This window comes from Artemia franciscana, chromosome 1 (genome assembly GCF_032884065.1).
Source record: "Artemia franciscana chromosome 1, ASM3288406v1, whole genome shotgun sequence".
Taxonomy (NCBI): domain Eukaryota; kingdom Metazoa; phylum Arthropoda; class Branchiopoda; order Anostraca; family Artemiidae; genus Artemia; species Artemia franciscana.
The window spans coordinates 38,953,264-38,967,956 of NC_088863.1; the positions used below are offsets into that span (position 1 = coordinate 38,953,264).

Consider the following 14,693-nt stretch of genomic DNA (forward strand, 5'->3'; position numbering starts at 1 on the left):
TGCTATGCAGAAGTCCTGCACAAACGACATAGTTGGTGCAACTTTGCAAACGGATGCGCATCAGAATTGAATCCCACTCGAGCAATTACAATCCAAATTAGCCGGAGGATGGGTTAAGTATTCATAAAAAGCTTTTTAGTCTTTATAGTTTCATTATTACGTTAATAATATTACGTTATCGTGCACGCACTAAAAATTTTTAGAAGTAAATGCACAGTGAAAACCTCGCTGGTTTTGCTACGCTCGAACAAACGACCGCCGAACTAGCGAACGTTCTGCTTTATGGTGCTTTAAGATTTAAGGCCAGAATGTCTAATTGAGCACCGTCCAACATAGGGAATCATTTGAAATAGTTTATTGATACGATTCATAAGGAGACAAATTTTAGAAAAGATAAAACTTATTTAAGAAACTTATTTAAGAAAAGATAGCACTGACTGATACTTCAGTAAAATTAAGAAAGTTACATTAGAATCGCGGAACAATTAGTAAGTCCGCAGTAGAATGGACAACACAGAGGCAAAATCGACACGCTTCCTACAAGAATTTTATTAAATTAATGACTTTTGCTGAGGGGGGGGGGGGTTGAACCTCCACCTACGAAATGTTGATCCGACTCGTAAAACGTAACTTAGATGAATACAAACAAATTGTTTATGCCTTTCGTTTTTCCTTATTTAATGTTACATAGAGTCCATTTTGCTCTTTACCAAGGCAACGGCCATTGCGCTGCCTATGAACGACCACTTTTGTCTCTGAAACTAATAGCGTAGTTCAGAAGCTTGGCTAAGCTTGAAAGTCCTACATGTAGTGTCCACTCGTTGAACTGAAAAATTTGTAACTAGTTCGTTTATTTTTACCCTCTGAGAATAAGGAGTACTTCCCTTCACAACAGGACACGAATAATTGGAACATTTTGAAAGCAACCAGTGATAAATATATTAGAATAAAGAATATCAAATAGTGACCACTTATTCAAGCTCAGCCTAAGGGCACACAAAATTAGTGTTGTGCCTTTAATGTTGTCAAAACCCAGGTGGAAACTGTTTGCAAGTGAAATTATTATCGACATTTTTCTTAACTGTCTTAATATCTCATGCTGAAAAAGCTGCGTTTAAATTAAAAGCAAAATCTTGAAGTCCAAAATGTATGTTTCATGACAATCAGAGGCAAATAACAGTACGAAAATGGCTTTTTACACACAAACGGTATAGCGTGCCTCTAAATATCTGGAGGTTATTAGGTTCACATCCTCTGCAGCCCCAAATTTATCCAAAGACGATACCTTTTTTCTAATTTTAGTCGATAAATTTTAACCTAGTCTCAATGAACAAGGAGGAAGTTTTTCTTTAGTTTCACGACAAGGGGAAGACAATTTAACTGAATGCTTGATAAATATGCTAAAAATATAGCGTCCAAATCTGCAAACTAATTCTTCAACAAAATGTTTTAACCAATAGAGACAGGATTATGAATCAAATTGCAATTTTCAACTTATTCAAAATCCGAAAAAGAGCGAATATCCCTAGAAAGCCTATTGTCATTAAAGCAGGCAAAAATAAGCTTATCTTACTTATAACCATGGAATAACGTACAAAAGGTCGATATTCCAAGCGTGGCTTTTTATTTCTTCCAATAGATAGATTTTTGCCAACAGAGATCTGTTTTCATCGAGCTAATAAAAAAAAAAAAAAAAAAAAAAAAAAAAAAAAAAAAAAAAAAAAAAAAAAAAAAAAAAAAAACTGCTTACTTGTACAGTACGTAATAAAATCCAATCTAAAATGAGCCAACAAAGGATATGTGTTAAGAACAGAGCTAACGGAGACCATTCAAAAAGCCAATTAGTGGCATAAGATGCCAACAAACCAAGAAACATGCATTCTGAAAGTGGCTCAAGAATCAGGGTATGAGGCACCATGGCAAATCGAAGCTTAGCCCACCTGAAAGATAAATTAGAATCATGGTAAATAATTAATACTATATTTCTCTTACCGATAAGACAAGAAAAAGCCACAAAATAATATAGACTAAATGGATGAAAAAAAAAACATTGCTCCTATACATAAGAAAAGCATTATAACCTTATTAGAAGGTGCGTGTTTTAAAATTTGACATAACTGCCCTCAAATGGCTATAAGGACAGACATTCACGTACAGGACAAAAAGGACATTCTCCTCATTTTAAAACCCGACTGGATCTAGTGTCATTGCGGGGGGCGTAATCTTGGAAAACGCTTAAAGCGGAGAGATCAGAATGAAACTGGGTGGAAAGAATAAGCACAAGTCCAAAATACGTGACTGACATAACCGGACCGGATCCGTTCTCTTTGGTGAAGTTGGGGGAGGGAATAATTCGGAAAAATCAGAAAAATTGAGGTATTTGTAACTTACGAACGGGTGATCAGACCTTAGTGAAATTTGATATTTAGAAGGATCTTGTGCTTTAGAACTCTTATTTTAAATCCCGAGATCCAGTGACATTGGGGGGAGTTTAGAGGGGGGAAACCAGAATTCTTGGAAAACCTGAAAATCAAGGTATCCAGGCACGTACGCAGGATTTTTTTTCGGGGGGGAGGGCCAAAAACCTTCGAAACAGCAGATATAAAGTAGCCCTTTTTTATTTAGTAATGCAAAAAGCACGTATATCGGCAAATACAAATTTACTTTGATCTGTAGTATTTTAGCGGATTGGGGGAAGAAGACTGAAGCCTCAAAAGTACGTTTTAGCTCATGCTATGTTCATAGCGATTTAGAACCAGTGATTAATCTATTATATCCCACTGAAAGGGAAATTTTAGGAACAATGCAATATGGGTGCTGTGGGAGTTGTTCTTCTATTGCAAAAACGTAGATTTTAATGAAAAATGATTGTTTCTAAAATTGATCCATTAAAAGCTGTACTTTATCCTGAAAAGGGGGATAAACGCCCTAATATCAAGGATAATTCTATTTTGCTGTGGAAAGCAAATTCTCTTTACAAAAAAAATTTAACAGTACAATTGCTAATTCCTTCAAAGAGGGTAAAAAGTTAGACAGAAAATGGGTTAATAATTGGGCAGTGACTTGACCGGATAATTGCATGCTGTAAAATCCTTCCAAAAAGGCTTCACACATGTATCTAGATTCTTAATAAATGTCCAAATTTTGCCAGAAATCCCAAGAAACCATGGGGAAATTAAACATTTCAAAAAATTTCGGGGGGGGCGGACCCGAAGGTCCCCCTGCATACGTGCCGGGAGGTATCTAAAGAATGGGTGATCGGATCTTAATGAAACTGATATATAGAAGAATCTTAGGTCTCGGATGCTCCATTTTCAATTTGAATCGGATCCGGGGACATAGAGGGTTGGGGGGGGGAGCCATAAATCTTGAAAACCGGAAATGTTGGAAAACGCTTAGAGTGGAGAGATCGGGATGTAACTTGGTGGGAAGAATATGCACAAGTTATACATATGAAATTGACATAATTGGAACGGATCCGTTCTCTTTGGGGGAGCTGGGGGTTGTTAATTTGGAAAAATTAGAAAAATAAAGGTATTTTTAACTTAAGAACGGGTGACCGAATCTTAATGAAATTCGATATTTAGAAGGAAATCATTTCTCAGAGCTCTTATTTCAAATCCTGACCAAAACTGATAACATTGGGGAGAGTTGGATGGGAAAACTGCAAATCTTGGAAAACACTTGTAAATGTCGTAGATACGTGATTGACATAACCGGACTGGATCCGCTCTCTTTGGAGGAGTTAGGAGGTGGGGTTCAGTGCTTTGGCGAGTTTGATGCTTCTGGACGTGCTAGGACGATGGAAATTGGTAGGCGTGTCAGGGAGCTGCACAAATTGACTTGATAAAGTCGTTTTCCTCGATTCGACCTTCTGAGGGGCCGAAGGGAGAGGAAAATTTAGAAAAATTGAGGTATTTTAAACTTACGAGTGGGTGATGAGATCTTGAATTTTGATATTTAGAAGGACCTCGTGACTCAGAGCTGTTATTTTAAATCCTGAACGGCATTAAACCCCTGATTTTCTTTTTAAAGCAGTCTATTGATTCTTAGAATTTTGCTAGAGCTCATACCATACGAGCTCTTAGCTCTTGTTTTTCTCACACTTTAACCATTTCTACAATTACTTCTATCAAAGAAAATACAGAATTATTGTTTTTTAGTTTTTTGATGAGCCGTGTTATCAGGATTTTAAAAGATTGTGAATTTTATTTTTATAAAGTTGACCATCCACAGCACCTGGAAACTAAATTATCCCTACTTTCAAGTTAAAGGATTGCTAAGATTATATATACCTTTTTTGTTTTTGTTTTTAAGCAAAATTAGAATTTTAAGCCGAGTCCATTTCAGGTTTGGCATGGCAAGACATATTGATCAGGCACTTCAATTTTCAATTTAAGAGCGAATATTTGGTTGACACATCATCTACCCTTCCCAAACGCCGGTGGGTTCTGTTGAGTCTACATTTGAGGAGCTATATATATATACATTTATATATATATATATATATATATATATATATATATATATATATATATATATATATATATATATATATATATATATATATATATATATATATATATATATATATATATATATATATATATATGTATATATATATGTATATATGTATATATATATATATATATATATATATATATATATATATATATATATATATATATATATATATATATATATATATATATATATATATATATATATATATATATATATATATATATATATATATATATATATATATATATATATATATATATATATATATATATATATATATATATGTATATATATATATATATATATATATATATATATATATATATATATATATATATATATATATATATATATATATATATATATATATATATATAAATCCTAAAATGTACACTCAACAGAACCCACCGGCGTTAGGATACGACCCGTGTGTTACAAACCTTCTCCCAGCAATGGGTCAAATTGCATGGTGACGCAGAATACCATCGTCGGAGGATCTACTACAGGAGGACAACTGCGAAAGGGCGTAAGAACCAGATATATGGACAACGACCTCAGCAACTGGCTACCTCGGCCTTGTCAGGGTACCCGTCAGACTGGGGATATTGCGGGTCAACTCTATTCCCACTTGAGGAGTGGCACACCTCGAGGAAACTATAGTCTATTAGCACGGGATTCTGATTAATGGATAATTCTTCTGGACTTGGTCTGTTTTGGTGGGCGTTTCTGGGCTGAGAAACCTTTTCTTAGTTGATTTATCTACTACGTGTTGCCTCCACGTAGTAGGATGATATTTGTAGGTATGAATACATAATGAGTCGGAGGTAAAAGGCTCGAGATTGTCTGTGCAGGATTTCAACTCTTGTTGATAGAAGAGCATCGTCAAGCGATGAAAACCAAGTTGTAACCATGATAGGCCCAGGATTGCAAAAAGCCTCGACTCAACTGATGGTCCCAGGGACTTGTTACTGTCCGGTTCTAAGCCGGCTTAAGGGGGACCAACTAATTTTCCTGGGCCCAAAATAAATTGAAATGTTACGATGTTAGAAAAATAACTATCGTATCGACATTTTGAGTGACGAATTCAGGCGACTTGAACCAAACTTATTAGGAGTTTCAGAAACTCATATCCCAGAGGTAAGAAACATGACATTAAGTAATATAGAATTTATTTACTCAGCAGGAAGGATGGGGAACAAAGACAGGAAGTAGAGTTCATGATGAATAGGGAAGCTGCTAAGTTCCGTTTAGGTTGGGAAGGTATTCATACAAGAACATTAATCGCTCAGTTTACGAAAAAAAGTGCAGGGTTTCAGTCACAGTAGTATTAGGCCTTGTAGAACCGACCGACAAAGAGAGTAGTGATTCAGATGAATTTTACTTACAGTTACAGGAACAAAAAGACAGGGTCCTAGGCAGAAATATGGCTTTTTACTAGGAGATTTTAACGTCCAAGTCGGTAAAAATGGGAATAGATGGTATCCTAGCCTAAGTAAATTCGGTGTAGTAAAATAAAACAGTGATGGCTACGGACTGCACTAATTTTGTAGGTGTAATCATCTAGTTCTAACCAATACAGTACTTGGTCATAAAGTGGCTCATAAGTTACCATGGTGTTCATATGATGGTAAGACATACCTTATTGATTATGTCATTGTAAACCGAAAACTAGCGCGATCAATACAAGAAACTAGGGTATATAGGAGTGCTGTTATTGTTGTTAAAAGTAAAGATCACCATTTGGTAGTGTCTAGGGTTAATTTAAAGCTAAAATTTTGGAAAGGTAACTGCCTTCAAGGAATTAATGACGTTTGTAAACTCCAGGATGAAAATTTTGCGAGAAACTTTCCAGGAACAGTTGAATACTAAACTGGAAAGTTTAAAATATGAAAATTTAGAGGATGGAGGGCATAATTTTAGCAAAATAATTTATGGAGCTGCTAATACGAATATTAGTGAAAATGCTTTATGTATAATAGAGAAAAGGGAATTGTTAAGAGTTACCAGAGTGATAGATAATATTAAAATAAGAGGACTTTAAAAAGGTTGAAAGCATTGAAATATGAGCTTAGGAGGAGTGAAGTAGAGACCATGAATAAATTGCCGAGGATCTGGAAGATACAGCTAGACAGCATAATAGTACAATATTGTACTAACATGTTTATAAATGGAGAAGAAGTGGTCAATCTGGACTTGTCCCAGTTAAAATAGGAACGTGACCGCAATTAGTGATAATGAGAGTGTTACAGAAAGATGGGCCGAACTTTTTGAGACTGTCCTAAACCGGGATAGAGTTCCAGGAAAAGATATAGAGAAAAATGAAGAGGCTTGTGACACCTTGGATGTGAAGGAAGATTTATTTTTTGACGAAGAATTAGTAATAGTACTAAAAGGAATAACGAATAATAAGACCTCATGTGCGTATAGTGTGGTAAATGAGTTTCTTGAATATGGTGGCTATGAAGTTAGAAATATGTTACGGTAGGCTATGAATATTATTTTGAAAAAGGGGATGTACCTAGCGATCCTGGGGAAACCCTAATTAAGCCCTTGCAAAGGAAATATAAGAATAAGTGCAGAAATTATAGAGGAATTAGTCTGGTATCTGTATATAGAAAATTACTAAATATGATGACCCTTTTTAGACTGAGAGATGCTATGAACAATGATTCAAGAGAAGAACAGTGCGGTTTTAGGAAGGGTAAATGATGTGTCGACCAAATATTCACTCTTAAATTAATAATTGAGAATTACTTGAGTCATCAAACACCTTTAGTCCTTAGTTTGATATTTTATGAGCGTCCGATTCAGTTGATAGAAGATGCTTTTGCGAAGGTATTATCCTTCTGTTGTATTAATTAAAAAAAATCCGAAAAAGAAGTTTTCAACGAAAAGTAAAGGTCATATTAAACTTAAGACCAGAAGAGATAAAAACCAATAATAATTGAAACTCAAAACGATCAGAAATTACTATTAAAGAATAAATGAAACCCAAAAGGAACAGAAACTAAATAAACAATCATAGCAAAAAGTAAAATCGGTACTAATATAAATGAATAAATAAATCTTAAAAGGGGTAAAACATAAATTTAACATGCAAATAAAGAATAAAACGAACAAAAATAATTTACTATTAAAGAATAATGAAATCCAAAATGAGCAGAAATTAAATAAAAATCATAGCAAACAAAACAACAATAGGTACTACAATAAATGAATGAATTGATCTTAAAACAAATAAAATTTCGATGGAATATACAAATCAAGCTGATAACAAACAAAAATCACTACCAACAAGAGTTTGGCTACTGCCCACTTCCCTAACTGTTAGAGTCTAAAGCCTACTGCGTCATTTGCGCTTTACTGAAGACGAATTATATTACAAATGTCTTCTTTTGTACTTGTTTCAACACTGAAAGTAAAATGAGAATTACAATGAAAGAAAATCTCGACCTGACGAGCTTTCAGCAATTAATATCATTGTATATCAAATATTCAGTTTAATTTTATTAGTTATTTCCAAGACTCTTCCAGACCCAAATAGTTATCAGTAAAGCGCCAATGATGCAATAGGCTTTAGACTTTTACAGTTAGGAAAGGGGACAGAAGCCAAACTTTAGTTGTAGTGATTTTTGTTCGTTTTAGTTCGATTTGGATATTCAATTTAGGCTTTACACGTTTTAAGATTAACGTATTCTTTTATATTAGTATCAGCTGTATTGTTTTTTACTATAACTGATTATCTAATTTCTGTTCGTTTTGGGTTCCATTAATTCTTCAATAGTAATTTCTGATCGTTTTGAGTTTTAGATTTTTGTTTCTGCTGATCTTAAGTTTAATACTGCCTTTACTTTTCTTAGAATTGCTTCTTTTTCAGAAAGTTTTTTTTACTTCTAACTTTACGTCTAACTTAAGTAAGCCGTTATTGTGATATTGCTTTGTCACCCTATTGACAATATACACGATCATAGATCGTTTGGGTTTAATTCAGCATTCGCCTCAATCTTCCTTGAAAGCTTCACCTTAATGCATTTAGCTTGTATAGTAGCAATAGTAGCAGCATGCAAATAGCACCTTTTTTCAACATTTCCTTCAACACACGATGGAATTTTTAACTTAACACCACCAACCGGTCCTGAAGCATTGCTGATACCTCTTCTGGACAATCTATGTGGGCATAGTGTGTTTCCGATTTATTTCAATACAGTTACAATTTTGCCCAAAATTTTCGCCTTATTAACCTTAGATTTATTAGTACTATTAGTAGCACCAGCAGTAATAGGAGTAAAGCTGATGGTAGTAGTCTTAGCTGTAGCAGCAGTAGTAGTAATTGTAGGAGTAGTATTGTCTTTATAACTGTAGTTATACTTATAGTAAATATTGTCTTTTGGATAGTTCAACACCCCCCACAAAGAGCGTTGTAAGCTTTAATTTAACATACGAAACTGTTCCTAAGATATTGCTGATATGCCCTTTTGACAACCTGCATACGGATGGCAAGTTGTCATCTGTACAACAGAATTTTTTTGAAAATTTCACCTTCATACCCATAGGCATAGTTGTAATAGTAGTCACAGCAGTAATATAACTACTCAACTACAATTAGCCATTGCTATGATATTGTCGATTTACTCTTTTTTAATCTGTATATTCGTATACTTTTTGAAATTTTCATCTTAATGCCCTTAACCTTACAAGTAGCAGCGATAGAAGTAGTAATTGCAGCAATAGTAATAGCAATAGTAGAACTAGTAGTTGTTGCTGCAGCGCACATGGTATTAGTGGTAGTGCGCACATACTGCTTTTTGGTCACTTGATACACAAACCAATTCTTAAGATACGTTATTTTGACAAACTAAATGCACATAGTATCTTTTCATAGTTCGAATATGCCAGCAATATTCTCAAATTTTACCTTCACAGACTTAGCCTTAATAGTAATATTATCACAGTAGTTTTGGTGGTAGAAAAAGTAATTGCAGTGTTATATGCTCTTTGGACTATTTTGAGCAAAATTGCAATCTCACAGTTTTAATCAGACTCCTTTGGTGAAGAGGGTTAGTTAGGAGGGGGGCTTGCTGCCCACCATAGCTTTTGATTATTGAAAGGGAATTATAACTTCCAATTTTCAATCAAATGAGCCTTCTCTAAGTTTATACAACCATCCCTTCCATGAAAACCTAAAATGACCCCGGGGCATAACTTAAAACCCTTGCTCCTTTGCTAAAAGTCTTTCAGCCCCAAAAGTCTTGTTATATGATATTTAGACTATTTTGAACGAAACGGCTATCTAAAAATTTCTATTAGACGCATTTCGCCTGAGGACTGTGGGGGGGTGGGGTGTCATCTTCAAGACATAATTTCCAAACTTTTCAAAATGGCTATTTCAAAATTTTGATTGGACGTGTTGGACAAATGATGGGCGTGGATTTGTGGGGGGCAATCGGCCTCCGGTTACTTTCGACTATCAAAAGGGAAACTGGCCCTCTCAATTTCCATGTGTGATTATTTATAAGCCTTGTTGCCGATCTCGACGACGAGAAGAGCAATCTGAAGCGCATAGGCTGGAATATTCAGCCTTTGAATTTATTTCTCTATTTACATTGCGTGCAAGTTTATTTAAGTAGTCTTGTTTTCTACTCTTTTATTGAAAGGTAGTTTGATTTTCATCAATATCAACAAATTACCCAAGAATTCAAGGACAGTAGAATTATATAAAATTGAAAAATTAGTCTTCATATGAAATTACTATTATTACGATAACGGATTTCACAAATAAAGTTTACAGACCTCCGAAAAAGCTTGTTGTTTCACACTTTTCAAGAAATTAGAGGAGAGCAATTTTCCCTCCGATGTTTTCACACATTTGACTTTCAACAGGTAGCGCCAGGTTAAAATCAAAATCTGCTATTCTTCCATTCTTCTAAAAACAACTTAACCACCAATAACGTTAATAATGTCACCATGAAGAAAAAATACGAGTGTAATCCTTAGAAAATAATTCAATGTAAAGAAGAAGATTGAAAGAAACAAAATCATTACTGAAGACAGAAAATTCCATTAAGGTTTTAGTGGAAATTTCCCTCCACATCAGTAGTTCTAAGTCAATATTTCCAAAGGAGAAGTCTTAAAAGACAGAACTTCCAGAGTTTACGACCAATAAATTTTGGAAATTTTGAGTCATGGAACTTATCTTCTTTATCCCGTATTAGAAAGTTCACCTTTTTTAGACATTCCAAAAATCCATTTGGTGATCGTAAATCATAATGCAGGAGACAAAAGTAAGGAACACAGCATCATGGTTGCAAAAACAGCGGCAACTTAGCAAAGAGAATAACAACGGCCCATTGTAAAAGAAACTATAAAAACACGTTTGAAGGGTAACTGTTATTTAGCTTCAACTTAGAAATAAAAGTTTATTACGAAAGAATTCTTCCCCGGCATTAGGAGAGTACTGAAACATAGTAGAAAGCCGTTTAAAGACTAATATGAAAGCTAATGCTTATATCTACGTCCATTATATAAATTTGTCTTGATGAAAGCGTCGTAAAGTGTTCTCTGGCGCCAAAAGCGACACTTTTTGGTATCACTTCAGGAACGGAAAGGCTGAAAAACATAACGAGTGTACAAAAATCTCCGTAGTCAAGAACCCTTAATAGGAGGTTTCAAGCCCCCCTTGAATATCCCCCCTCCAAGTCCTCATAGTAAGTAATAAATGAAAACTCGGTTTCTTCGCAGAAGAGACAACTGAGGATCCCTGTGGTAAGGTACATATAATATCTCCGTTCCTAGCTTCCCATTGAGAAATCTACCAGCATGGGTTTACAGTGGCAGAAAGGAGGAGAGGACCTAACATTAAGCGGTGCCAGAAAACATGGCGATGGGCCGACGATTGAGGTCAACTATTGATAAAAGCTTGAAATTTAACGCTTGAATTTGAAATCCACCAAAGCTGGTGGCTTGGCAGCCTGTGAGAAGCCTCTGGCGAAAGGAGAACCATGTTCGCATTTTGGTCCTCCAACTACATGTATCAAGTCCTTATATGATTCATGATCAAACAAGACAAAACTAGCCTTACTTTCTACGAAACATTTAGTCAGCGATAGGGAGCAGGGGCATTGTGGGGACCAAAGCCAACTTTGGTATTCCGTACCTACAGAATGAAATAACTTGTACGATTTTAATGGATACTTTATGTAGAAAATGCGTACCTTTCTTCTAAAATTTGGTCAGTGCTTTGCAACGCCGAAGAAAACCTTTTTTTTTTGCATCGTATAACTTTTAATTATAAAATTAACTCTCATCCTATTTTCTCACGGGACACGTCAATTAATTTTCCAATTAATCAGCCAGCTTTTTTTTCATTGACTCATCCCTTTTATTCATGTTACTGGGTGAGCCGAGTCCCGTAGTCGTACCACCATTTCCGCAAGGTGCCCTGTATCCATATATGACTGGCTATACATATCACAGTCAGGCGGCGAAAGGCTACTCATTCGTAGAAGGCTAGTCACCCATAGGAATAGTTCCCTGGCCATTTGACACCGACGCTGTCCAAACAGCGAGGATAAGCCAATCGTTCTCGGAATTTGAAATAGTTAGCTGTAGACTAGTGTAAAACATTTTTATGAGACCCTAAAACTTGTCTCTAACCCTAAATATTGTAGACTGTCTGCGACTAAGGATTCCAAAGGTCAAAGATAAAAAAAAGTGATGTTTTACACGTTTTTGAAAAATATCTCGTTCCCTGCAGGTTTCAAGCTAATTATATTTATTATAAACACTGAAAAGAAACATCGCAGAGGACTAAATGCTCTACCGTTGTTGTTTGAAATTTTGATCGGGTAATTCCGATCAAAGACATGCCACACAAGTTTAAAAATTATTTATAAATTTACGATTATCAATAATTTCATTAATCATTGCTTTATATTTAGCAATTTTTGCTAATTTTTTCTTAATAATATTTTCATTTATACTAATTACATTTAAACTAAAAAATAATTAAGAATATCTTCTTTAAAGCCCGGAAACTTAGATTCTTTCATAATGTCAAATTTCTAAATGGGAATTATACGGACCCCTATTATTTAGTAAGAAAAAAGTAAAGTTAAAGTTAGATGGCACTAGACCCTTAAGGTCCAAGCCCGCGGTAGTGATCTCTGTTTCGTGGCCCATCAGCCAGGAAGTACGATGGGGGGTCGGGGGTCAACCATCCTGTGCTTTCGCACTTAAAGTAAAGGTACTTAGTAAGAACTTTTATATTTATTCGGGTTGTATTGATAGCTACAACCTAGTGAAGAACGAATCACGGCCCATAGTAGCAAAAAAAGTGTTTAAATTAAAAAAATGTTTTAATAAAAAAAAACTGACCGGAAAGAAAAAATTGCCATTTGTAGCTGACCCCAGGAATGATAACTAATATATTGAATAGTCTTAACTGTAAAATTTAAATTTAAAAGGAAAACATAAAAAATGATTTCGGATCGAAACAGAAAGTAAACCAATGAATAACCATGGCCGAAAACCTTCTACAGGAGATTCACAGTTTTCTAGCTTGAACAACAAGGAAATCACTTCTTTGCATGGGTAAAACTTATGTGTCCTCTATTTTTTTCACTACTAGCTTGGCACCAAAACATCATAGAGAGTGGCGAAATTCCCATACTACTATGAATAAGACCTTTAACTTTTTAGTCGTAAACTGAGCAAATAGCATTATATTTCTAATACTTACACAGCATACTATAGCGAGTGGTAGACTATATACGAGCAAGGATTACTGGAGGGGGGGGGGAGAAAGCCTAATTGGCAGCCTTGATAGGGTTGGATGCCTCGTATGCATTTTTTTCAAACCCCCCTATTTTTTTAACTTTGAAACCATGTCGCTGATGATTCAGAAGAACTACCACTTTCAACTTCAATCAGTCTCATTTTCTTTCAATTTAATATCGAATGATATACCAAGTTATTTTAGTCCAGCAAACAGCTTTGTTTGGATGAAAGAGGGCTAAGTTATGAATTTCTGATTCATTTCATTCATTTGAACCTTTTTCTATCAGAAAATATCCCTGACCCAGGGTAGGGTCTACATACACTGTAAATTTCGAGTCGATGAGAAAGGAAAATAAATGGAGATAACGTCGTTTGTCAAATTGTGTTGTGCGTTGAACGTTCCATTTGGCCAGTGCAAAAAGTACGTAGTTTTTTAATAGGCTAGTAGTAGTAGTAGTTTGCAACAGTTGCAAGAGGTGCGTCGCGTACTTAAGATCTTGGCAGAAATTACTTGTACTTTGAGGTCTCCTTGTACAACGGCATCTGCCCTATAAGTTTCAAGCCAATCAGATTTTTTTTCTTTTTTTTCAATCGGCAAACATATTTTAAGTTGCTCAAAAAAAAAAAAAAAAAACTCAAGGCAAATTGTTCTTTTTTTGTCAATGCGATATTGCTGATTCTGATAATTCAATCCCAAGCTGATAAAAAGTATTTTACATTTTTAGTATTGCCAGAGTTTACGAAGCGAAGAAAAAAAAATTCACAAACAACAGAAGAGTGACAAAAAAAAATCCCGCAAATATCAAAACGAGAACAACGGATATCACACGTCACACAATAAGACATTTTCTTCTCGTTTTAAAGACTTTCAGTCACTTTCCTATTCTACACTTCTAAACCAATAAAAATTGAGAATTACCTAGTCATCCGGGCTTGAAAGGCAAGTACTTTACAATGGCCACTATTTTGCCAAGCAGGCTGACTTGCAATTGTCAACCTCCAGCCCCTGTCTGTAATAGCTTTGGCCATAAAAAAATCTTCAGCTAAATAGCAGCCAAATACTACCAATCCACCTGCTTCGTCAATGACTTTTTTTCTCATTAAACTACTCATACCCGTCGGACAATTTATTCGCATGAGATCAGCAGATAGGTACACACGAGCATGAACAGTTCCGAAATATATCTAAAAAAGAACAATTATTATAAAAAGACCAAAGAGCCATTAATGTATACGGTCGAAAGCTCGAGGTTGGCACCAAAGGATTTTCCAGGATGAGGACACTGGTGGATCCAGGAGGGCCAGCCCCCCCCCCCATCCCTAAGATTTTTTCACTCTTTTTACAATAAATTTGTCAATTTGGTCAATTATTGGGATCCTGGTCACATTCCCCC

The 14,693-nt window shown here is 35.1% G+C and overlaps 1 protein-coding gene across 5 annotated transcripts in view; it reads right to left on the reverse strand.

The window, feature by feature from the left end:
* LOC136029340 (ceramide glucosyltransferase-like) overlaps nt 1-14,693 on the reverse strand; it is a 111,496-nt gene that overhangs the window by 3,529 nt on the left and 93,274 nt on the right. For all 5 annotated transcript variants that reach the window (XM_065707631.1, XM_065707657.1, XM_065707667.1 and 2 more), the window contains exons 7-8: nt 14,219-14,484; nt 1,751-1,940 (exon numbers count right to left, since the gene is read on the reverse strand). In XM_065707631.1, the coding sequence (XP_065563703.1) occupies nt 1,751-1,940; nt 14,219-14,484 (456 nt within the window). The remainder of the gene's footprint in view (nt 1-1,750; nt 1,941-14,218; nt 14,485-14,693) is intronic.